This window comes from Pelophylax lessonae (assembly GCF_965119305.1).
Source record: "Pelophylax lessonae genome assembly, chromosome: 12".
NCBI classification, from domain to species: Eukaryota; Metazoa; Chordata; class Amphibia; order Anura; family Ranidae; genus Pelophylax; species Pelophylax lessonae.
The window spans coordinates 65,376,895-65,403,028 of NC_138779.1; the positions used below are offsets into that span (position 1 = coordinate 65,376,895).

General features: G+C 41.5%; 1 protein-coding gene across 1 annotated transcript in view; it reads right to left on the bottom strand.

Annotated features, from left to right (window-relative positions):
• TTC12 (tetratricopeptide repeat domain 12) overlaps positions 1-4,181 on the bottom strand; it is a gene marked incomplete at its 5' end in the record, with an annotated part of 180,982 nt that extends 176,801 nt beyond the window's left edge. Inside the window, one exon of the mRNA XM_082273683.1 lies at positions 4,130-4,181. Within this exon, the coding sequence (XP_082129809.1) occupies positions 4,130-4,181 (52 nt within the window). The remainder of the gene's footprint in view (positions 1-4,129) is intronic.
• Positions 4,182-26,134: the final 21,953 nt, after the last annotated feature.

The window sequence follows — 26,134 nt, forward strand, 5'->3', positions numbered from 1 at the left end:
GATGCTCAATTGGGTTTAAGTCAGGGCTCTGGCTGGGCCATTCAAGAACAGTCACGGAGTTGTTGTGAAGCCACTCCTTCGTTATTTTAGCTGTGTGCTTAGGGTCATTGTCTTGTTGGAAGGTAAACCTTCGGCCCAGTCTGAGGTCCAGAGCACTCTGGAGAAGGTTTTTGTCCAGGATATCCCTGTACTTGGCCGCATTCATCTTTCCCTCGATTGCAACCAGTCGTCCTGTCCCTGCAGCTGAAAAACACCCCCACAGCATGATGCTGCCACCACCATGCTTCACTGTTGGGACTGTATTGGACAGGCGATGAGCAGTGCCTGGTTTTCTCCACACATACCGCTTAGAATTAAGGCCAAAAAGTTCTATTTTGGTCTCATCAGACCAGAGAATCTTATTTCTCACCATCTTGGAGTCCTTCAGGTGTTTTTTAGCAAACTCCATGCGGGCTTTCATGTGTCTTATACTGAGGAGAGGCTTCCGTCGGGCCACTCTGCCATAAAGCCCCGACTGGTGGAGGGCTGCAGTGATGGTTGACTTTCTACAACTTTCTCCCATCTCCTGACTGCATCTCTGGAGCTCAGCCACTTTGGGTTCTTCTTTACCTCTCTCACCAAGGCTCTTCTCCCCTGATAGCTCAGTTTGGCCGGACGGCCAGCTCTAGGAAGGGTTCTGGTCGTCCCAAACGTCTTCCATTTGAGGATTATGGAGGCCACTGTGCTCTTAGGAACCTTAAGTGCAGCAGAAATCTTTTTGTAACCTTGGCCAGATCTGTGCCTTGCCACAATTCTGTCTCTGAGCTCTTCAGGCAGTTCCTTTGACCTAATGATTCTCATTTGCTCTGACATGCATTGTGATCTGGAAGGTCTTATATAGACAGGTGTGTGGCTTTCCTAATCAAGTCCAATCAGTATAATCAAACACAGCTGGACTCAAATGAAGGTGTAGAACCATCTCAAGGATGATCAGAAGAAATGGAAAGCACCTGAGTTAAATATATGAGTGTCACAGCAAAGGGTCTGAATACTTAGGACCATGTGATATTTCAGTTTTTCTTTTTTAATAAATCTGCAACAATGTCAACAATTCTGTGTTTTTCTGTCAGTATGGGGTGCTATGTGTACATTCATGAGGAAGAAGAATGAACTTAAATGATTTTAGCAAATGGCTGCAATATAACAAAGAGTGAAAAATTTAAGGGGGTCTGAATACTTTCCGTACCCACTGTAGCATTCGATTTTGAAGACAAAGAGAACATGATGAAACATTTCAAAGGTAGAGCATTTTACTAGATCCACTTCACTAAAATAACATTTTTTAAGGTTGCTAGGTAAATAATTTAAGGTTTATATTGTGCTCATTATTTGTGCAATTGCGGGGGGGGGGGGGGGGGGTTAAGGAAGACTTAGGCCCAAGTCTACATGGTTCTTAAAGGACAAAGTCTAAGCCCTGGGTTTGCTCTCACTGTAAATAATTTGTTTGGGCCGAGCTGGGCCAAATTAGCTATTTTCTTTACTAAATAACGGGGCCATTGTCAGCATTGTCTAAAATAACAGCTACATACAGTATGCAGTGCTATGCTCTGACTGTGGTTCAGGAACTTCCCATCTGCCAGAAAAAACTGAGACAAACTGAGTCCTGCTTATTCATTCACAGATAATGTCACAATCTCTACCTCAGCCAATAAGAGGAAGCCTTGTATTAATTCATTAAAATGCAACGCTTCCTGTGAATGGCTAAAAAGCATTTAGCCCGACTCAATTTGGTTCCAGCAACAGATAAGAAGTCCCCATATTTCTGCTGGAACTCAGCATTGTCTACTGTAGCTACATACAGTGAATACATGGTAAAATAAATAGTTTGGCCAGCTTGGCCCCAACTAACTACTTAAAGTAAGAGTAAACATGGAGTTTGGCTTTAAAAGGCATTATATTGTCACAGCATACATTTTCATTCTATAGCATTAGTATTACGAGGTATGTCTAAAAAGTTTGGTGAATGGTCAGAAATCTTAATGACAACATGGACCAGGTGCACACATATGCCCATGGCTATCAAGAGACATGTCACAAAGGGCCACCTAGCGTGGAGTACACGTGACCATCAGGGTGATAAAGTGTGAGAGGTAGGGTCTCAGTGCAGTGGAGCAATGAGTGAACATCAAGGTCTACAACAAATTGGGGAAAACGGCGACAGAGATGCATGAACATTTGGTGCAAGCGTATGGGATGGAAGCCATGAGCAGAAAATGTGTTTATGACTGGTTTAAACGCTTTTGCGATAGGAAGGAAACGACTGAGGATGAGCCATGTTCGGGTCAGCTATCGACCAGCAGAACCCAAGACATGATTAAGCGAGTGTGACAAATGCTGGCATGAGATCGGCAACTGACTCTGCGACTGATGGCGGAGGAATTGGGCATTAACAAGGACATGGTGCGCACCATCATCTGCAAAGGTTTGGGTAAGCGGAAGATCTGTTCCCGGTTTGTGCCACACAAGCTAATAGACGAACAGAAAGCCAAACCGATGGAAACCTCTGGAGACTTCATTACCGTGTGTTACCAGGATCCATCCTTTCTGCCAACCATCATCACAGAGGATAAGACTGGTGCGCCAATTCTTGGATCAGTGCAGTGTACCTGTTCTCAATCATCCACCTTACTCCCCTGATCTGGGGCCTACGAACTTCTGTTTCCCCACCTGAAGAGTGTCATAAAAGTTGCACGTTTTACAGACGTGGCAGCCAATCAAGAATGTGTGACAGCGGTTCTGCGATTGATTCTCAAAGAGGCCTTTGCTGACAGTTTCCAGAAGCTTTATGAACATTGCCAAAAGTGTGTTGCGTGATGCCGATTGTTTTGAAGGCTAATAAAGGTTACATAGTTACATAGTTAGTGAGGTTAAAAAAAAGACACCAGACCATCCAATTCAACCTTTGATGAGTGTGTATCTTCTGTTCTGTTTATTTTCTGATACCATTCATCAAACTTTTTGGACACCTCCTTTAACATCTACGCAGCTTCTCCTCTGCTGTTTACTTTCAATTTGCAAGGACTACGTATCCCATGGTACCTTGCTGCCTTCAAACAGTGATTCATGTACTGACTCCACCTCCTAAAACTCCTCTCAGCTCCTCTGTAGTTCAGATGGGCAGACTCTGTGTAATGTGTGACACAATGGTACCTACTTACAGGGCATAGAGAATACAGAATTCTAGGAAGTAAATGTGTGGGAAGATTTACTAAGTAAGTTTCCAGAGTTCAAGATGGTTCAAAGTAAAGGTGTAGGCTAGAAATAATTGAAATACATGAATATATTGATTTTAGATTTTGACAAAAGATATGCTCCTATGCGACAAAAATCGAAATAAAAGGTTATATTTCCCATCTGGACTGGCAGATTTATTACCTTCAATGCTAAGAAACATGAATAAAAATTAAAAAATTTATATTTTCAAAGTGATTTTACTCATCTGGAAATATAACTGGCAATCAGGTATTATAATAAATGGTTTGCATTTAAATTGCTAAAGTATCATAAACCGTTACTGTGTTTTTATCTTTTAAAACACACTGTCTTCATGTTTATTTCATCTTTTTTGCAGGCCAGCTCAGGTGATCTCCTCTAATCTCCTTGCAGCCATTTCTTCTACTGTAAATGCTCACATTCCAGTAGCAGCTGCGTGTCATTGCTCAGAGCGGGCTTAAAGCGACAACAGAAGAGGCAATTGACAAACCTGCTAACTGCCATCCCATGTGACATTAGTGACAACGCAGGAAAAAAAGTTGGAAACAGGGATAGAGTGTTGTCCCCCCATAATAGAGAGGGCCTGAACAAGGACATTTCTGGCAAAAATGCCAAGTCTAGATTTAATAAAAGCTGTATATTAAAAAAAAGAATAATAAAATGCCTTTTAAAACTACATTAATACTGTATGTTACATTTTTGTGAATGGGTTTAGATCTACTTTGATATCTTTATTATGTCATCTGGGTACTTTAGCCTGTGAAGGAAAAATATTTGTCCCTGATGTTCAGAGATAGTATAAAATTGTTTGACAAATATACACAAGTATGTTGATGAACAAAAGAGACTGGAATAATGTGATAGACAAAAAACTTACACATTTCATCCACATCTTTCAAAAATGTGTCCAGCTTTGTATCTACAGACATTTCTTGAAGAATTCTGAAATGAAAAAAAGATATGTGAAAGGCCAAGCAACCCCACATCACAGGCTTCCAATTTCACCGTAGATCCCATGGCATCAACCTATTTGCGGACGATGTGTTTCTTTTATTAACAAATCCCATCATATCATCCCCCTTTGCTCACAACCTACTCACTCACCTTTCAGAACATTGTCATACTATAAAGTCAACTTCAACAAATCATTGATCCTAGATCTAGGCGTAAATAAACACACGAGAGAACACATCCCATACACATGGGCTGCCTGTAGTATTCCCTATCTAGAGATCACACTGAGTTCCAGATTCTCTTAAATCGTAGACACCAACTTTTAACCACTTATTAACAAGATCTGCCAGGATCTTTTCCGGGTAGGTAGACTTGCATCCTTTAAAATTATGTCCCTACCAAAACTACTATACCTTTTTCGCACATAACCTCTCCCACTTAAAACATATTTTATAGCAGAGCTGAATAAGATCCTTAAACGTTTCATCTTGCAGGGAAAGAAAGCACGCTGCTCCCTCAAACACCTTACTAAACACAGAATGGCAGGAGGAGTGGGTTGGCCTGAGATTGGTGACTACTTCACCGCCACTCAACTGACACACATAAAACAATGGTTCATAGATCCACCCAAAGCACTGTGGAATGACATCTGTAGGTGTACAGACCTCAAAGTTACACCTCTTACTATTAGCCGATGCTTGGAAAACACAGACTCTGTCAGCATTGCCACCCCCCAACCCAAACCTCAATATCAGCATAGAGAACTTTGCTCCATCAATCTGTGCAGGGACCTCTCACATCCCAAATTTGTATACCCATTGAAACGATGGAAGCACTTCATCCATATTTATCTGTGCAAAGTTGGGTGGAAAATGATATTAAATGGGTAGATGACCTAATGGAGGATGGGGACCCTAAATCAACATCCAAACTGATTCTGGAATATGGACTGCCTAAAGCATTTTCTTTCATGCACACCTGAGTTAGAAGCGTCATACTCCGTCACCTGCCTCCTATTATCTATATTAACACACAAGCATGGAAATATTACACATCATTTTGTAACTGTAGAGAAAAGGGAGGTAGATGGGAAAAATGTGATGTTGCAATTGCCAACTTGGATTTTAAAAGTGCAAGCTCTAGAAATGCAATCCTTATTAGTGGGTCATGACCTGGAAGAATGAAGCTTGGAAGTTTGACCTGGAAGAATGAAGCTTGACCGATTTTTTGATTCTAATCAGAAACTTTTAAATAGGCTCTATCATTGTACATTTTTTATACTGTTAAGTCCCCTATGGCACAAAGTACATGTAGTTCTTTGCCCCATGTTGCTAGGTGCTTCCTAGCTCCATCTATGAGATTTGAAGTTTACCCCCTCCCTTCTGCCACAGCAGATCTGACAACACCTAGGAAGGAGACAGATGCCCCATAATAGCAATTTGCTTTGGCTCATGGCACGTTCCCAAGACAAGCAGTGTCAGGAGGAATGCTTAGGGAGGAGGGACCTATCAGCCTCTGCATTCCTCTTGCCGCTGCTTCTCCCGGAAAAATGCTCAGAGCCAAGACAAGCTGTCGTTATGAAGTGCTGTCTTTTTCTTAGCTGTTGCTAGATCCACAGGATGGCAGGATGGGAGGAGGTGAAGTTTGGACCTTATAGCATTAAGGAAGCACCCAGCAACATGGGACAAAGTACTATATATATGTTGCCCTATAGGGGACACAATAGTATAAAAAATAATATAATGAAAGATTTTTTTCTTTAAAGCAGTGACGGGAGCCTGTAAAGCCTACTACACACGATCAATAAATCGGATAAAAAAATACCGCTTTGGAAGCGATTGTACCATAATCTGATCGGTAGTACACAGCTTTCAAGAGACAATCGTGGAAGTTTGTCCGAAATTATCCAAAGGGACAAACATGAAAATACCAGATCACGATATTCTATTAATCTGTACAGTTTTCATCCAGAAATAGAATACAAATACAATGTAATACATTACATCACTTCCCAATTTTTATTTTGTTGTACGAAAACATTTTCATAACTTTACCTCTTCATGTTTGATACAGAGACTAGCATGCAAAAAAATGGATTATCATTCATCTGATAATCTTATTGTTACATAGTTACATAGTTACATAGTTTGTGAGGTTGAAAAAAGACACCAGTCCATCCAGTTCAACCTATGATGTGTGTGTGTGTTTGCTGTTAACCGTACATTGTATACCCCTGTATGTTGTGGTCTTTAAGGTGCCCATCTAATAGTTTTTTGAAACTATCAATGCTCCCTGCTGATACAACTGGTTGTGGAAGAGAATTCCACATCCCCACTGCTCTGACAGTAAAGAACCCCCTGCGTATTTTTAGCTTAAACCGTTTTTCCTCAAGCTTTAGTGAGTGGACCGTGTCTTATTGTATTCCCTTTCTCTGAAAAGTTTGTTCTTTATGCTAGGGTCGCCAGTACAGTATTTGTACATTGATATCATATCCCCCCTCAATCGTCTCTTCTCCAGAGAGAATAAGTTCAGTGCTTGTAGTCTTTCCTCATAGCCGATGCCCTCCCTTTCCCTAATTATTTTTGTTGCCCTTCTCTGGACTCTCTCCAGTTCCAGAACTTCATGAGTTCTTATCATATGTACCAGGCTTAAAGATAGAAATATGAACACTACCCCGTATTTAAAATATTCAGGTTCCAGGGCTGATGTCTTGTTCTTGGATTTTCTACCTAACGAGTCACTGACATAAAATAAACAGTGCAAGTATTCAAACTTCATTGGCTACATGCTTGTTTGAAGGTCACAGACCTGGTAGATAGTGAAGGCAGGTTCAGACTCTATCCAAAAACACACTAACTTTTTGTCTCAGCTAGTAGAGGGAGGGGTTGTGTCCCTCTTTTCAGTCATTTAAGTCAATTATCAAAGCACAACATCTGCACAAAGAGCCTGAAGTGTTGTTGTTTTGCATAGTGTTTCACTTCATGGAAATAATCAAATATACATATGCATTATTTCTCATTTACATGATTATAAATATGCATTACCTATCAAAGTTCCAGAGAAAGATAATACAGAGATCCTGTCTTTAGTCAGATTGAGCTGGTGAGAGAGTTCTTGGAAATTATGTTTTCAGAATTACCTGGCTAAACTAAAGTAATTAAAAAAGATATTGGCAATGAGCCTCACGTGAAAGTAAAGCTAAAACTTTATCAGGTACCAGAAGCTTAGAGGAAAGTCAGTACAGATGTATAGAAAATGTTGCCAGAAACCCAGCAAGGGAATGCTAATTGTCTATCTCATGCGTCTGCTATATGTTGGTAAAATGGGTTTTCTCCCACAGGTCCGAGTGGAGGGGGAGAGCATGTGAGGCACTGGGTGGCAAGATTATGGATAGTGTATATGTGTCACCTAGATTTCTCACCTAATCCTGAGGGGGCTCAGGAATTTGTGCTTGTTATTAAAAAAAAAAAAAACATTTTACCTGGTAGCCAGGCCCCAATGAAGTCTCAGCTATCCACTGGCCCTTACTTATATCTGAGACAACTAATGTTCAGGGCTCTCTCCAATCCATCTGCTGTGGGTGAAAATTATGACTGCTGACAGAAAACTAAAAATGTGCTGCCGGTTTGCTTTGGAAAACCCATTAGTGGGCACAATGTTAGCCAAAAACTGACATAATTTTAGTTAGTGGCACAGACAAGTGGATATTTTGCTTTTTTATGCTATAGACTTGCTGTACAAAGTTGTTCTGCATTGAATTGCCTTCCTAAATAAAAGTGCAGGGCAAACCTCCTCGGACTGGTCCTGAGTGTCTCTGTCCAGTGCATGGTTTACTGTTACCGCTACCAGTTGGGACTGCAACTTTGCAATGTGTGTATATATATATAAAGTCCCAACTGGTAGCGGTAACAGTAAACCATGCACCGGTGTATATATACAGTATATATATATATATATATATATATATACACACACACAGTATATACAGTCATTGGCACTCCTGCATTTCTGTCAGATAACGCACCACTTTGCCCAGAAAACTGTTCCATTTAACAAATGTTTGGGCATTTTCATGTTTATTTCTTTTGTTTGTATTGGTATGACACAAAACAGTGGAGAAACAAAAAGCCAAATCTGACACATTTCACGCAAAACTCCAAAAAATGAACTGGACAAATTATTGGCACCCTTAAATTAATATTTGGTAGCACACCCCTAGAGAAAAAACCTGAAATCGATTGCTTTCTGTAACCATCAATGAGTTCCTTACACCTCTCTACTAGAATTTTGGACCACTCTTTTGCCAACTGCTCACGGTCTCTCAGATTCCCTGCTGTTTTGAGATCTCTGAATAGGTGCTCTATGGGATTTAAATCTGAACTCATTGCTGGCTAGTTCAGTACTCTCCAGCTCTTTGCCTTAAACCATTTCTTTTTGATGTGTGCTTTGGGTCATTGCCCTGCTATAAAATCCATGACCTATGATGGGGACCCAACTTTCTCACACTGGGTCCTACATTGCACCCCAAAATTCTTTGGTAGTCTTCAGATTTCATAATGCCATGCACACAGTCAAGACATGCAGTGCCTGAAGCAGCAAAGCAACCCCAAAACATCAGTGAACCTCCACCATGTTTGGCTGTAGGGACTATATTCTTTTCCTTAAAGACCTCATTCCTTTTTCTGAAAACAGTAGAATGATGGGCTTTACCAAAAAGCTGTAATTTTGTTTTGTCTGTCCACAGTACATTCTCCCAAAAGGGTTTTAGCTTCCTCAGGTAAGTTTTGGCAAACTCTTTAACCAATTTTTCTCTTTCGTCCACATCCAGGGAGATTAGCTACAGTGCCATGGGATGTTAACTTCTTGACAATGTTGGGCACAGTGGACACAGGAACATGAAGATCTCTGGGGATGGACTTGTAACCTTGCGATTGTCCAAGCTTTTCCACAATTTTTGTTCTCAAATTCTCAATACTTTGCTGCTCTATCACTTTTCCATACTCTGTGTGGCCCACAGAGACACACAACAGAGAGGTTGAGTACATTTTTAACCGTTTTTAACCAGCTGCTGGTGTAATTTCTTTGTTGTCAGCACCTGCAAATTGATACAGGTGAGTTTAATTACAAATTACAGGAGAATCACAAACTAATGCCTCGTACACACGCATCGATTATTGGCCGGGAATTTTCGGCCAACGTCCGATCGGCCGATTTTCGGCTTGTTAGTATGATGCTTTCGACAACCGACTCCGACTTTTCGGCCGAAAAAAATCTGGTGTGCAGGCTATAAAATTTTTGTTGGCCGTCAACACAACAGCCGATTTTCCGTCAGTCAGTACAGATTTCGGCAGACAAAAATCTGATGAGCAAGACTGGGCATGCTCAGAGAAGAAAAAACACACGGAAAATAAACCAGCACATGACATCACTTCTGAAGTTGATTTTTGTTGGCCGAGAAAATTCGTGTGCAGTCTAGAGCACATTCCAACCAACACAACAACACTGGACAAAAGACGGCCGATCGAACGACCGATAATCGTTGCGTGTGTACAAGGCATTAGAATGCAATCATTTCTTACATTTTTGAGAAGGTGCCCATAATTTTGTCCAGTCAATTTTTGGAACTTTGTGTGGATTGTGTCCGATTTGGCTTTTTGTTTCTCCACCTGTCTGTGTCGTACCAACACAAACAAAAGAAATAAACATGAGAATGCCTAAACATTTGTAATTACAACTATTTTCTGGGCAAAGTGGTGCATTATCTGACATAAATGCAGGGGTGCCACTATATTTGGCCATGACTGTGTATATATATATATATATATATATATATATATATATATACAGTGGGTACGGAAAGTATTCAGACCCCCTTAAATTTATATTGCAGCCATTTGCTAAAATCATTTAGGTTCATTCTTCTTCCTCATGAATGTACACATAGCACCCCATACTGACAGAAAAACACAGAATTGTTGACATTGTTGCAGATTTATTAAAAAAGAAAAACTGAAATATCACATGGTCCTAAGTATTCATACCCTTTGCTGTGACACTCATATATTTAACTCAGGTGCTTTCCATTTCTTCTGATCATCCTTGAGATGGTTCTACACCTTCATTTGAGTCCAGCTGTGTTTGATTATACTGATTGGACTTGATTAGGAAAGCCACACACCTGTCTATATAAGACCTTCCAGATCACAATGCATGTCAGAGCAAATGAGAATCATGAGGTCAAAGGAACTGCCTGAAGAGCTCAGAGACAGAATTGTGGCAAGGCACAGATCTGGCCAAGGTTACAAAAAGATTTCTGCTGCACTTAAGGTTCCTAAGAGCACAGTGGCCTCCATAATCCTCAAATGGAAGACGTTTGGGACGACCAGAACCCTTCCTAGAGCTGGCCGTCCAGCCAAACTGAGCTATCGGGGGAGAAGAGCCTTGGTGAGAGAGGTAAAGAAGAACCCAAAGATCACTGTGGCTGAGCTCCAGAGATGCATTCAGGAGATGGGAGAAAGTTGTAGAAAGGCAACCATCACTGCAGCCCTCCACCAGTCGGGGCTCTATGGCAGAGTGGCCCGACGGAAGCCTCTCCTCAGTGTAAGACACATGAAAGCCCACATGGAGTTTGCTAAAAAACACCTGAAGGACTCCAAGATGGTGAGAAATAAGATTCTCTGGTCTGATGAGACCAAAATAGAACTTTTTGGCCTTAATTCGAAGTGGTATGTGTGGAGAAAACCAGGCACTGCTCATCACCTGTCCAATACAGTCCCAACAGTGAAGCATGGTGGTGGCAGCATCATGCTGTGGGGGTGTTTTTCAGCTGCAGGGACAGGACGACTGGTTGCAATCGAGGGAAAGATGAATGCGGCCAAGTACAGGGATATCCTGGACAAAAACCTTCTCCAGAGTGCTCTGGACCTCAGACTGGGCCGAAGGTTTACCTTCCAACAAGACAATGACCCTAAGCACATAGCTAAAATAACAAAGGAGTGGCTTCACAACAACTCCGTGACTGTTCTTGAATGGCCCAGCCAGAGCCCTGACTTAAACCCAATTGAGCATCTCTGGAGAGACCTAAAAATGGCTGTCCACCAACGTTTACCATCCAACCTGACAGAACTGGAGAGGATCTGCAAGGAGGAATGGCAGAGGATCCCCAAATCCAGGTGTGAAAGACTTGTTGCATCTTTCCCAAAAAGAATCCTGGCTGTATTAGATGAAAAGGGGGCTTCTACTAAATACTGAGCAAAGGGTCTGAATACTTAGGACCATGTGATATTTCAGTTTTTCTTTTTCAATAAATCTGCAACAATGTCAACAATTCTGTGTTTTTCTGTCAGTATGGGGTGCTATGTGTACATTCATGAGGAAGAAGAATGAACTTAAATGATTTTAGCAAATGGCTGCAATATAACAAAGAGTAAAAAATTTAAGGGGGTCTGAATACTTTCCGTACCCACTGTGTATATATATATATATATATATATATATATACTACATGTCTCCAACATTTGAGGTTTATTTGCAGTGCATCATGACTAGAAACATATTGAGAACCACTTCAGTTGTGATTTCTCTGAATCCTAATGTCTTTTCCTTTATTTTATTTGGAAACTTATATGAAATAAAGAAAGTACTTGGAAATGAAGCTGACTGTGTGCCCTGGCTAGATTATAAACAAGTTAACTGTTACTCCTACAGGAATTAATCTTGTCATTTCCTTTTGTGATTACAACAGGAATACGCAATAAATCTTGTTAGTGTTGTTGATCTGAAGAATTATCTAAATTACTTTTTAATCAATTCTATTACAATCAGATTATTGTTAATTAAAATGGTAACATCAATATTTGTTGAGTGTTCTTATTAAACTATATGTCTTCTGGTGAAGTCTTTTAACATTTCCTATATTGTGGGCACAACTTGTGAAACATAAAAACACTTTATAACAGATAAAAAACAATTAGGCCTTTCTGGTCTGTAATATTAGTTATTAAATGGGTTTTCCACCTTTAGTGAAAAAACATAATGCTCATTTTATTCAAAAGGTAATGTTGATTGATGTAGGAATTCACCTTTCTTAAAAATCTGCTACTCAGCTGATACCTGCTCCAGCAGAACTTTCCTCCTAGCACTCCTTCCAACTTTCTTCTTGACTCAAGGCTGAGACTTCCTTCTTACCAATCGTGTTAAACTGGATCTGTACCCAAATTTTAACAGAAAGTTAACAGTCTAATAATAGATAAACGAAGAAAGACTAAAATACCTTTTTTTGGATTAAACTTTGCTCCACACTCTCTTTTGTGCTGCCCATATTTGTGTAGTATGAGACAGTTGGTAACGTGTTCTACATTTTATCCCAGAGTCAGAGATTACTTGATAAAGTGCCTAGGCCTTTACATGTGTAGCCAGCCATAATTTGTCCCCTTCTTTATTCCTCTACCAGATTAGGAAGCAAAACCCATTAAAAGGATGAGCCTTGTAGGCCATATCTTGACCTAGTAATACATTTACTGGTTAAGAAATTAAAGCAGGACTTTACCCATAAGTTTGATAACTAATGTTCTTTAACAAAATAACATGCATTCCAGATTAATAATTATGCTACCAAATTTAGTGTATTATGTAAATTGCCTCCAGCATTGCTCTTGATTCTTCTTTCTGGAGGCCAGCATTTTGTTGAAATTTAGAGCAGTCATTTCCTTATTGCAATATCTCCTCCTCGCTTTGGTCTCGAAAACTATATGTCACTTTTTTAAATTAAAATATGTACATTTCCAACCTTGATTGTATGTCCAGGAGAATTTAGGCAGACCATACATAATGCAACTTTCTTTCCTTCAACCATGGGTTGAAGGGTAGAAAATGACTATATGCCCCCATCAACACGGTCAACACGGTCAGTGTTGAGGAGGGGGAATCACTTCTACAACACTATTGTGTTCTAAAGGTGAGGAGCCTTCCCCACAAGCAGAATACAATAACTTCTGGCTAGTGATCAGGCAAGAAAAAGCCGACAGGCTAGCTGGACTGAAGTTGATTGATTGTTCTAGCAAATATGTGTTGGTAACCAGGGGAGCCCGCAAAGACAATTTTCAGCAGTTCCTACGAGGGCAGTGCTACATATACAAAGAATGGAGGATACTAAAAATTTTGAATAATATAAAGTATGAAACATATATGTGATTTTAAAGTCCAAGTGATGCTCTAATAAAAATTTCCACACCTCAGTGTGCAAAAAAAAGAAGAAAAAAAGAAAATCTGTGCCTTTGTTTCTAATAACACATTCTCTCCTCCTTATTGCCCAGTGCCTCATGACAAACGAATGCACTCACCACGATTCAATGACCTGTTAAACAAAGGGTGATAAACGCTTGATTTCAGATTTTACAGCCACATTCCTGCTGGTGGATGGTCTGTTGGTAGTCTATTTTCATAAATGTCTTATCCCCAGGAGTGCTGCTACTTCCTCTCCTAGAATCACCATGCATAGGAAAAGAAAAGAAAAAAATATTTTATAGTGCAGTATTTATTTTAAAATTGTTGAAGCACAAAAAGCTTAGATTTAAACACACAATTCATTGGTGTCCAGTCTCTCAGAACCAATAAAATCAGCCTGTACCACTCTGCCATTCCGCTTAATGGAACCAGCATGCATCCCAATGACCAGAAAAGATGTCGCCCTGCAGGATCATACCACGCTTTTTGTATAGGACACGTGTGTCTCTGCCCCTACATGTTTTTCAAACAGCATCTTCAGGAAGCCTAATTTGTTGCCCAATTTAGGATGTGTATGGCTTTGTTTACACTTGCATTTGGGGGTGGAAAAAACATGCATTTGAGGCAGTATATGCCCACCAAATGTGAAACGATTAACTTGAATGGAATTGCACAGCAACCACATGCAAGGAGGGTTGGCTGCAGCTTGGGGCTTAAAACAGGCAGTGAGGGAGCCTCCATTACCTGTCAAACACCCTCTGAAGAGCATTCCAACTCAGATCGCTCTTCAAAAAGCATTACAAATGTAAACAAGACCTAAAAGTAGTCACCCTGTGAAACTGGCGCCTTTAGCAGCCGAGTAACCCTGATGTGACGTCATGGACGCTGCCTCCGGGTTACGTCATCGGAGACCCAATCAAAGCCACTTCTGGCTTTGATCTTTAGTGAGTTGAACTTGCAGCTTGTGCAACGTGCATGAGACAAATTATTTACTCCGTCCTGCACACACTAATGCACATCATGGCAGGGAGAATCTCCCTAAATGCACTTTGATGTTGAGTGCATGGGCCCATATATGTAAGAATCATCTGAAAAAAGTTGGATATGAGTAATGCCTAGGTTTCCTGGCAGGCAGAAGAATTTTTAACATGCTCACTGTCACTCTTTAAGACACCTGGATGACAGTCTAACCAATTTAGCCACAAGCCTATTTTTGACACTTTTTGTTTACAAGTTAAAATCAATTTATTTTTGCTAGAAAACTACTTAAAACCCCCAAACATCATATATATATATATATATATATATATATATATATATATATATATTTTTAGCAAACACTCTGGAGAATAAAATGGTGGTCATTGCAATATTTTTTGTCATGCGGTATTTGCGCAGCGGTCTTTCAAACGCCATTTTTTTGGAAAAATTACAAAAAATCACATTTCACTGCATTTAAAAAAACTAAACAGTAAAGTTAGCCCATTTTTTTTGTATATTGTGAAAGATGATGTCATGCCGAGTAATTAGATACCCAAGATTTTACAGTTTAAAATTGCGCACACCCACGGAATGGCGACAAACTACGGTCATTAAAAATCTCCATAGGCGATGCTTTAAACATTTTTAACGGTTACCAGTTTAGAGTTAGAGTTTAGATCTTTTTTTTTTTTAAATTATTGCTTACACTCTGGCATGCAGGGCGATACCTCACATGTGTGGTTTGAACAGCGATTTAATTTGCGTTGTGACTTCCATATACGTTTTCTTTCGTGCGCGAGCTAACGGCGACGGGGGCGGCTACATTTTTTTTTCCTATTTATTTTTTTTTCATTTTAACAACGGTTTTTTAAAAATAAAAATCTGATCACTTTTATTGCTGTCACAAGCAATGTAAACATTCCTTGTGACAGCAATATGCAGTGACAGGTACTCTTTATGGAGGGATTGGGGTTCTAAAAGACCCTAGACCCCTCCACTACACTTCCATGTATTCAAAACGCCGAAAACGGCATTTTTGAATACATTCACTTTTTGAAACTTGCGCCTTTAGAAGCCGAGTAACCCTGACGTGACGTCATGGACGCCGCCTCCGGGTTACATTATCGGAGACCCGATCAAAGCCACTTATGGCTTCGATCAGGACTCCATCCAGCCGGCGGACGCGCCGGCTGGTTACTCGGATCTCCCGGAGGGACGGGAGACCCGGGCAGAGCCACAGAAAGCGGCGGGAGGGGAGGCGTCCCCTCTGGCTCGCCGGGGTAACGATCAAGCGGCTCCCGAGCCGCATCGGTCATTACTGCTGGAAAGCTGACTGCCGGCTCTAAAAAACGGTACTGGGGTGATGCCTAGTTAGAGGCATCACCCCGGTATAACCACGCAAAGTCAGCCGACGTAGGTCTACGTCGCTGGTCGTAAAGTGACTTAACAAGCCCTAAATCTGGCTTCTATATGAAAAGTAAATAAAACAACTTAATTTGCCTTCCCCTACTGCTCCAAATCCTCCTTTATTTGTCTTCCACATTCTCCCTCTGCCAGATACTGCAGCTAACAGTGGGGGTTTCAGCAACAGAAAGCAGTGAGCAGTACTATGTGCAGCTAGGTGTTGATAAGCTACAGGACAGTAAATCAGAAGTGACACTGCTAATAGCTGCACCCCCTTAAAAATGTTTCTATTCCACTGTAGTGCAAGCAGTCCATAAAATATTTTATTCTGAAACAAAAGCCAACACACTTCAACAGGACTAAAATCAAGACAATAGAGAAAAAAAATATTCTTATACTGAAGGGGGCGTGTTGAACTCTTGTTGCAGAATAAATATTTTATGGAGTGCCCAAATTAGTGTGGCACTCCCATCTTTTCAATGTTTTTACCAAACTCCTCCCAGGGTCCAGCAAGACACCACAGTTCTTGGTGAGCAGCCGCAAGGGCTGCATACTAGGGATCGACCGATTATCTGCAACACCGATATATCGGGGGCCAATATGCACTTTCTCCGATATATCGGAATCGGCCCCTGAGGTTACCGATATTTCGGAAAGTGCTTTTACCGGAGTGATGCCTGCAGCTAGAGGCATCACCCCCTTACCGGAGTCCATAGCCGATGGTCGGCTGTCTTGTAATGGCAACCGATGCGGCTGAGAAGCCGCTGGCTGTCATTACAAGGAGCGGGAGGGGACGTCCCTCCCTCCCGCCGCCTTCCGCGGCTCGCCCGTCCAACCGGGAGACCCGGGCATCCTACCTGCATGGCTGCCGAAGAGAAGACCCTGATCAAAGCCACATTCGGCTCTGATCGGGTCTCCATATAAAAAACCCGGAAGTGATCTCATGACATCACTTCCGGGTACTCGGCGCCAAATTAAAACAAAATGCGAGCATTCAAAACAGCCAAACTTGGTGTTTTGAATGCTTTTAAGTGCAGAGGAGGGGTTTGGGGTCCCCCAGATCCCTCCACAAGAGTACCTGTGAAAAAAAGAAAATTAAAAAAAAAATTTCTTAAATGTCTGAAAATATCGCCCAATTTTGGCCGATACTGATGTCCGATGACCAAAATATCGGTACCGGTATGGGCAATAAAAAAACTATATTGGTCGATCACTACTGCATACCATATATAATATTACAATAAACAAACACAAGGCCCAGCCCCCTTATACCACAAAAAGGCTGTTTTGCAAGTAGGCAAAGCTTACCTGTGCGTGGCAAGTCTACCCTAAATTCAGGAGCTGTTCAGCAACAGCATTGTCAATGACAAATAATGTAATACCTTTATCAATAAAATGATGTGTCCATGATTGTCAATATTCCTATATGGTCTGATGAAGGTGTAACAATTAGCCACCATCTTATAATCAAAACACCAATGCATTCTGTAAGATAAAGTCTGTTTGTTTTATATGTCAGAGTGTTCATGAAAAAAAGATTTAGCGTTGCCCCTTCATAAGCCACTGTGATTTAACTGGTTCTTTCCCACAATAGTGCAGCAAGGCACACAGCAACAGTCAATTCACACCAACTTTTTATTGCTGAATAAACTTGGAGAGGGTGCAGGGTGTTATGGGACACTCCAGAATCATTAACAGCAGGGATTTTTTCTCAGAAAATAGATGCTGGAACTCACCCTCCCCGGCCAACTTCCGGCCCCAACCATGCCCACAACCCCCACCCTCAACCATGCCTTCCTCAGAGGTGAAAATTACACAGTTGCCAAATAATGGGTGTGATCGAGGCTCAGAACTGCATATCGCAGAATGCACAAGATTTAGAAAAGTGAAGCACACAGAGCGCAGGACTCAGGGGTATGTTCTGTACAGTGCTGAGGAGTGCATATCATACAAGGTGCAATAGCCATAAACATGCACATTACACAACATTAAAAAGTACAGTATGTACCATACAGCACAGCATAGAGACTATGATCAGGAGCAGGTAATGTACACTGTACATACATAATCTAAGGCGTATAATACACACTCCTAACCACTACCCCTGTACACTGTGCTATACATTTTATAATCGTGACCCCTTTTCTCTTTATACTAGGCTGTATTTTACATACTTCTGACCACTGCACTCTGTCAGTTGTACTGTATCTTACATACTCCTGACTGCTCAACTCTGTATGCTGTGATGTATTTTGCATGCTCCTGACTGCTGTAATCCCCACACACAGATTGGTTGGATGTTTCAACATACTGTATAGCCCTGTGCACTGGTTAGGAATATGTAACAAAGTGTAATGTGCAGTCCAGCATACTGTGTGCAAGGATCAGGAGTAGGCAACGTAAAACCCATTGTACAGAGTGAAGAATTCAGGAGCATTGCCCAGGGACCATTAATGTAACATTTGACTGTAAGAGGTATGCAATGCATAGCACAGCATACAGTTATGACTAGGTAATGTATAAGGTATTTTACGAAATCATCACTGTTGCACGCTGCTTTACATGACATACTTTTGGTTACTGAACTCTGTACACTTTGCTGCAGCAAAGTTCCCTTGTACACTCCAAGCAAAAATCCCCCTTCCCCAAGTATCCCCACCCCTCAAAGTAGCCATCAATTACTCACCTCTGTACACCTCTTTGCTTTCCACTCCATCCATCCACAGTTCAACTCTGCACTTTTTCCACAGTTCGCCTTAGCACCCCCTTCCACAACTCACTTTTGTACTCCATTGTCTCACTTCTGCACCCTTCCATTCACAGGTTACACCCCTAGTCCACAACTCCCCTCTGCACCCCCATCTACAGCTAATCCTAACAGCTTTCACATCTGTACTATCCGCACATCCCCTTCCCTGCTATCCCCCCTGCACAAGCCCCCCCTTTCCCAACTCTCCCCTTTGCACAAATCCCCCTCCACAGCTCTTTCACAAATCCCCCCCTTCCCAAAGCTTTCACCTTTTCAACCACCCCCCCCCCACCAGCTCTCACCTTTTCAAACATTCTCCCTTCCCCCAGCTCTCCCCTTTTCACAGATCACCCCCCCCCCCACCAGCTCTCCCCTTTTCAAAGATTCTCCCTTCCCCCAGCTCTCCCCTTTTCACAGATCACCCCCCCCCCCACCAGCTCTCCCCTTTTCACAGATCCTCCCCCAGCTCTCACCTTTTCACAGATCTCCCCCCCCCCAGCTCTCACCTTTTCACAGATCCTTCCCCCAGCTCTCACCTTTTCACAGATCCTCCCCCCAGCTCTCACCTTTTCACAGATCCTCCCCCCAGCTCTCACCTTTTCACATATCCTCCCCACAGCTTTCACCTTTTCACAGATCCTCCCCCCAAGCTCTCACCTTTTCACAGATCCTCCCCCCAGCTCTCCCCATTTCACAGATCCTCCCCCCCAGCTCTCATCTTTTCACAGATCCTCCCCCTAGCTCTCACCTTTTCACAAATCCTTTAACCTCCACCCCAGCGCTCACCTTTTCACAGATCCTCCCCATAGCTCTCATCTTTTCACAGATTCCCCCTCCCCCCACACAAAAAGCTCTCTCACATATTCACAGATTGTCCGCCTCCCCCACAGCTCTCTTTCATCTCTTTCAGCCATCATGTCTCTGTTAGCTGTGCCCGGGCTTTTTTGACGTTCCTGCAGCTCGGCCTATCAGAAATGCAGCACAGAGCAGGGGAGGAGTTATACAGCACTTCACTACTAGGCTCCGTGCTACACACAGTTGTAACAGGCAGGAGATGGAGAAACAAGCTGCCTTCCCAAGCCCCATATATACAAAAACTGTGTGTAGCACGGAGCCGAGTGAAGTATGTGAAACTCCTCTTCTGCTCTGTGCTGCATTGCTAATAGAGCTGCAGGAACGTCACTGTTGAAACCTGGAACATCCAGCTTTATTTGCCTGCCAACACTAGCACACAGAAAGTGGTGGAGGAAGTGAGTCCTCTGCCAGCTTCTGTGTTATGTGACAAGCGGGAGAGGACAGGGCTGCCAGAGGTGGCGGCACTCTGTTCCTCCATGTTCCGGCAGAAAAAAAGCCCTGATTAACAGTAACAAGAGGACACACTTTAGTGTCCTAAGCTTCTCCATGTTAAGAGCAGATGGAGAAAGTGGCCAGAATTGAACCTTGTAGGAATTGCACTGTCTCAATCTTAGCTGCCACCGGCACTTTCATCCACAAGAAACAGCATACAGTTGCTAGGATGTTGAGCTTGGGTCGATACACAAAATGTCACAAGATCATGGGATGTCTACTTCTAGTATCCACCAGACACTTTCTGGTGAGGGAGAAGTTAATGTCCACAATGCCCCAGGACATCTAAACTCCTTTCAACTTCCACCTGGCACTATTCGGGGAGTTCTCCAGACCAGATCCTAGCTTAGCATAGGCTGGGAACTCCTCCAGTAAGACAAGAAACTGACTGCCCCAGGCTTCAGTCTATTTATGTGCTTTTTAGCCACCTACTGGGCACACCTGCCCAGAGATTGGCTGCTGTCCCATAAATTATAAGACTGCTTATTTGACTTTCCAACCTACTATGATTCTAGAATTTAGGGGAAACAATCTGTGAAACACAGAATAACCCAAAACAATCAACAGCTGCTCCCCAGATTACAGAGAAGCCAAAAAACACTAAATTTGTCTACCATACTAGTAACCTAACTAGGAGGGTGCTATACGTAAAAAGGGTAAATGAATGAGAATAATACTTGACCATTGACATGGTTGCGGTACTATAAGTGACCCTCTTCTTTTTTTTTTGGTGTTGTATGATTATTATGAAAAATGTTTTGGTATGTAAAGAGTATTTTTTTTCTAAATTTCAGTTCAGTTATAACAAATGTATTTTGGTAAATGATTTTCTGTTACTGGAATTTGGTTTCATGATTAAAAGTACATGACTGGACATATCCAGTTATGTAATTTTCCATACCATAATGTAAAAACCTTTCTACCCTTTACATCTACATAATCAAAATGACTGCCCCCAGCAAACACACACAACATTATATAAACAGTGTAATGCAGTTTGGGTGCACACCTGGTATACCAGCTATAATGCAGGCTGTTAGTAACAGTAGCAAATGATTTATAGGCATATGTCATATGATAATGATGAATGGGCATATGGATTAGTGCTCATGCCCTGAGCTCCTTGAAGGTCTGCCAACCACTGATTGCTCTTATTTTATAATGAAGAGCTATATATTTGACGAAGTGGCAACACAATGCTTGAGAAAGCAGCTTCTACAGAGATGTAAATGTCCAAGATGTCCAGCATGAAGAGGAAAAATAGCTGTTACCTTCTCCTGCTTAAAGTAAAACTCCTCATTTTCACCTTAGAAAAAAAAAAAGATGGCTTATCATGCGCTCATTTCATTTCAAAATGCATTTGATTTTATTTCATGAGACAAAACAGGAAAGAGTGTCACAAACACCGCCATGCTTTAGTATGTCAATAATGCATTTATTATTTAAAAAAAGTGTAGACCCAGGAACATTAATACCAGAAGACGGAAAAGTCAAGTGCTGCAAAAGTCCCAAAGTAATCCCTCAACTAACCCTGACCACAGGCAATGCGTGGGTACAGCACTTCAATCATCTACAGTGGGAGAGTAGTGAGAGCAGGTTAAGCCCCTCCCCTTCCAAGTATGACGTCACAGGATTGAAATGCTTTTCGAGGAATTATTGCTTTCATTACTCATTCTGTATCTGCAATTTTCTCCTTAAAGTGAAATGCAAAACATTTTTTTTTTATTTATTTCAGTTTTTTTCCAACTGGAAAAAAATTGTCCTTCTTTATTAGACACCCACAATATAGTCAAATTATTACAGAAACAAACCCTCTGTACAGAATTCAAAGTAAATATTAATAACTACTTGCCGACCGCCCGCCGCAGATATACTGTGGCAGGTTGGCTCGGCTGCGTGAACCGCCGTACCTGTGCGGGGGTTTGCAGGACAGCTCCTTGGGGCGTACGTGCCCACCCCCATTAGGCAGCGGGAAAGCCGATCTACGGGGTCAGCAACCGCAATTGCCGCCAGGCACCTGCGATCGCTCCCCGCTCTCCCTACAATGAACACAGAGCGCCTGTGATTCTCCTATTTAGGATCACAGGTCTCTGTGTTGATTCCACAAGCCCCTCCCCCTCAAAGCTAGAAAACACTCCCTAGGCATACACTTAACCCTTTGATCGCCCCTGAGTTATCACATTCCCTGCCAGTGCCATTATTACAGTAACAGTGCATATTTTTAGCACTAATTACTGTAGTAATGTCCCCCCAAAAAGTGTCAAAAATGTCAGTTAGAGGTCCGATCTGTCCGCCGCAATGTCGCAGTCACGCTAAAAATCGCAGAACGCCGCCATTACTAGTAAAAAAATAAATCTTTCCCCTAGTTTATGGATGCGATAACTTTTGCGCAAACCAATCAAAATATGCTTATTAGGATTTTTGTTCCCAAAATATGTAGTAGAATGCAAATTGGCCTAAAGAGATGAAAAAATTAGATTTTTAATATTTTTTTAGGGGAGGGGGGGGGATGTTATATAGTAGAAAGTGAAAATTATATATATATAATTTTTTTCAGAATTGTCGCTTTTTTTGTTTATAGCGCAACAAATAAAAATCGCACAGGTGATCAAATACCACCAAAAGAAAGCTCTATTTGTAGGAAAAAAAGGACATCAATTGTATTTGGGTACAACGTCGCAGGACTGCGCAATTGTCAGTTAAAGTAACGCAGTGCCAATCACAAAAAATGGCCATGTCATGAAGGGGGTAAAACCTTCCGGGGCTGAAGTTGGTAAATGCAGCCCATGATAGTAGATATGGGCCTAAATACCGCATTCCAATAACTTTTTGTTTGTGGCAACTTCATAATATGTGATACAGTGTGCCTTCATGAGCGCAGCCTGTCCAGAAAGTTATCATTGGAGGAAGATAGTTTAGCAATTTTAGCAAATTGGGGTCATATACCATGTATGATGTATTTTTTGCGAGAGTTCCCAAAAATGTATATTTCTGGAAAAAGTAAAGCTATTTTGGATGGCATTCATCTATTTGTATCTGTAAAATTATTTTCTCACTTTATGAGTGTCGAGGTTTTAGTAAACGTATCCTTTGAGTGGAGCAATGTGTATAGTACAGTGGAGGAAAGATTATCTAAGGCCCAGGAAGACCATACTTTAGTGGGCAATTACTGATTTTTTTTTTATTAAAGCAAGAAAGGGTTGGCATCTGTCAATTTTTATTGCTGTTTATATCCTCTGTCTCAGTGACCACAAAGAAAGTGAAATTACACATAACATGGAAAAGGGGAGCTTAAAATTGACATTTATAGCACAATGAGGAAGAACGTGTCCAAAGCTTTTTTTTTTTTTGTTTATTGATTCTAGACTCTGTAACAGTAGGTGAGTTGAAATCTCCCCATTAAAGACACAGACAGCTATAAAGCAGTTGGGGGTGGGGTGTTAACCCTTATACACCATATTCAAAACTTAAAGTGGTTGTAAACCCTACACATGCCCAGTGAAGTAACTAGCCTCAGTTGATATACAGATGAAACAAATTTTGATAAATAAGCTGGACCTGTTTATTCACAGCCTTTTTTAACACACAGATCAAAGGCCTTTTCTCAGCTCTAGCAGGCATGGAACAGGAATTTAATGTCACACACACTGCAAAGAATTGCGAGGAGAGCTCAGTATAATCTGAAACCTGAGTGGAGGGAATGGACACCCTCCTCTACACAGTTTTATGGAAACACATGCATAGATAGCACTGTTAATCAGGTATGGTACTGCTGGTGGGTACAGCTGGCTGGTACTGCTGGTGGGTACTGTTGGCTGGTACTGCTGGTGGGTGTGCTAAAGTGGAGCAGGGCAGTCCCCCAAGATTGTCTGGTGCCGACTCGTGCAAAGAGAAGTGACTTACGCAGATAGCAGAGGAAGGAGACAGTAGAGAGAAATGACACTCTGTGCTTTGGATTGGGGCAAATACACTCTATAGAAGGATTTGCTTTGTTCGCTCCTAATTTCAGCGTTTTACATTCACTTAAAAAAAAGTTTGAGCTGGACTTGCCCTTGAAACATATCTAAACTTTGCATATTTGAGACAGTGATAGAAGGGATGAGAGAGCGGCGGTGTCGGGGAGAACAACAGGGCACACTCTGGAGTCGGGACGGTGGGAGTCAGGACATTTTTGCGCCCCTCTAGATATTGCGCCCGGTGCCACCCGCACCGGCCGCACCCCCCACGCTACGCCACTGCCTCCGGGTACTACGGTGTCTTCTCACACTCCAAAGACATGCTGGATATGAGGAATCGCTGATCCATATTGACAAGCTTATGCCAGGACCTGGAGGTGGATCGCCATTTGATAGTGGAGGATCACTTGATTTGGTTAAAGCGTTTGATCCTTGCAATAAGGGTACGTTAGGGGAGCATGGCGGTGTGGTGAAGGCTCTTGGTGGTATTTTGGTGAATAGAGGAAGATCTGTCTTGGGACTATTCCACACTAATCTAAACTTTCTATTGCAGTGAAAAAGAGACTTGCATTACCTTTGCATGTTGATTTACCAACAGGACATTTATGTTGATTGATTAAGATCATACCTGATTATATTCATTTGTTTGAATTATTGACATATTCGCTGCTCTTTGTAATAAGAGTGTATTAGCGCGTGCATATATGGGCCTGGTTTATATACGCATCTTTTGGATATTATTTGACGGTATAGCAGCAGCTTTTTTCAGAATATTGTGAGTGATTAACTAATAGTTTTCTCATCCTCAAGTGGGAATTACCATTTGGGTGTGATTGCATAACACCTAAGCGCTGAGTGGGTGGGACAGGACTTGGGTCTTGATTTTGCTCCTTAAAGCCTTGTACACACGCACCGATAGTTGGCCGACCGATCAGCCGTCTTTTGTCCAGTGTTGTTGTGTTGGTTGAAATGTGCTCTAGACTGCACATGAATTTTGTCGGCCAACAACAACCAACTGCAGAAGTGATGTCATGTTCTGGTCTAATTTTCGTGTGTTTTTTTCTTCTCTGAGCATGCCCAGTCTTGATCATCACATTTTTGTCGGCCGAAGTCTGTACTGACTGAAGAACAATCGGCCGTTCTGCTGACGGCCAACAAAAATTTTATAGCATGCACACCAGATTTTGTTTGGCCGAAAAGTCACAGTCGGTTGTCGGAAGCATCATACTAACAAGCCGACAATCGGCCGATCGGACGTTGGCCGAAAATTTACGGCCAACAATCGGTGCGTGTGTACGGGGCTTTACTTTATAGTGATAGAAGGTTGTTGAAGTGGCCCCAATGGTTGGTCATCTGTATTTGGAGACTTGAGGGGATCCAAACCTGGATGGACGCTATATTTTATGTTGTGTTGTATTTGAAGTTATTTAATAATAAAGTTTTATTGAAGGTTTTGCGTGAAACAGGTGCACTCTCTTTTTGTCTTTTACAGTTGTAGTATATGTGAAAAACCTTGAGCTTTAAAGATTAACACAGCCAGAAAACATACCTACATTTGTCTTTATTGCTAGGTGAGCCTCTGACAAGTTAACAAATGGGCACATCTATTTTTCATCAGACCTTTTTTAGGTGTGTCATATGTATTGAATGGGTCAAAACCTCACTAAACACAGCCTTTCCGAGGAAATGTAACTGATTTATAGTATGCCTAGTGAGATGATTACCAGTTGGCTTAAGGAGCACTTGCTCTCTGAGCTTGAAACAGGTAATCAATGCCGCAAAATGCAGTCTGCTGTGGATTTATAGTGATTAGCTCTTCCGCATTTCATTCCAGCACACTGCTGGAAAGTCCAATGGCAGAGGAACACTGTCTTCAACAAGAATGTGTACTCAAGTCTTATCATAGCAATTACTTTTTTAAATGGGATAGATAGATAGATAGATAGATAGATAGATAGATAGATAGATAGATAGATAGATAGATAGATAGATAGATAGATAGATAGATAGATAGATAGATAGATAGATAGATAGATAGATAGATAGATAGATAGATAGATAGATAGATAGATAGATAGATAGATAGATAGATAGATAGATAGATAGATAGATAGATAGATAGATAGATAGATAGATAGATAGATAGATAGATAGATAGATAGATAGATAGATAGATAGATAGATAGATAGATAGATAGATAGATAGATAGATAGATAGATAGATAGATAGATAGATAGATAGATAGATAGATAGATAGATAGATAG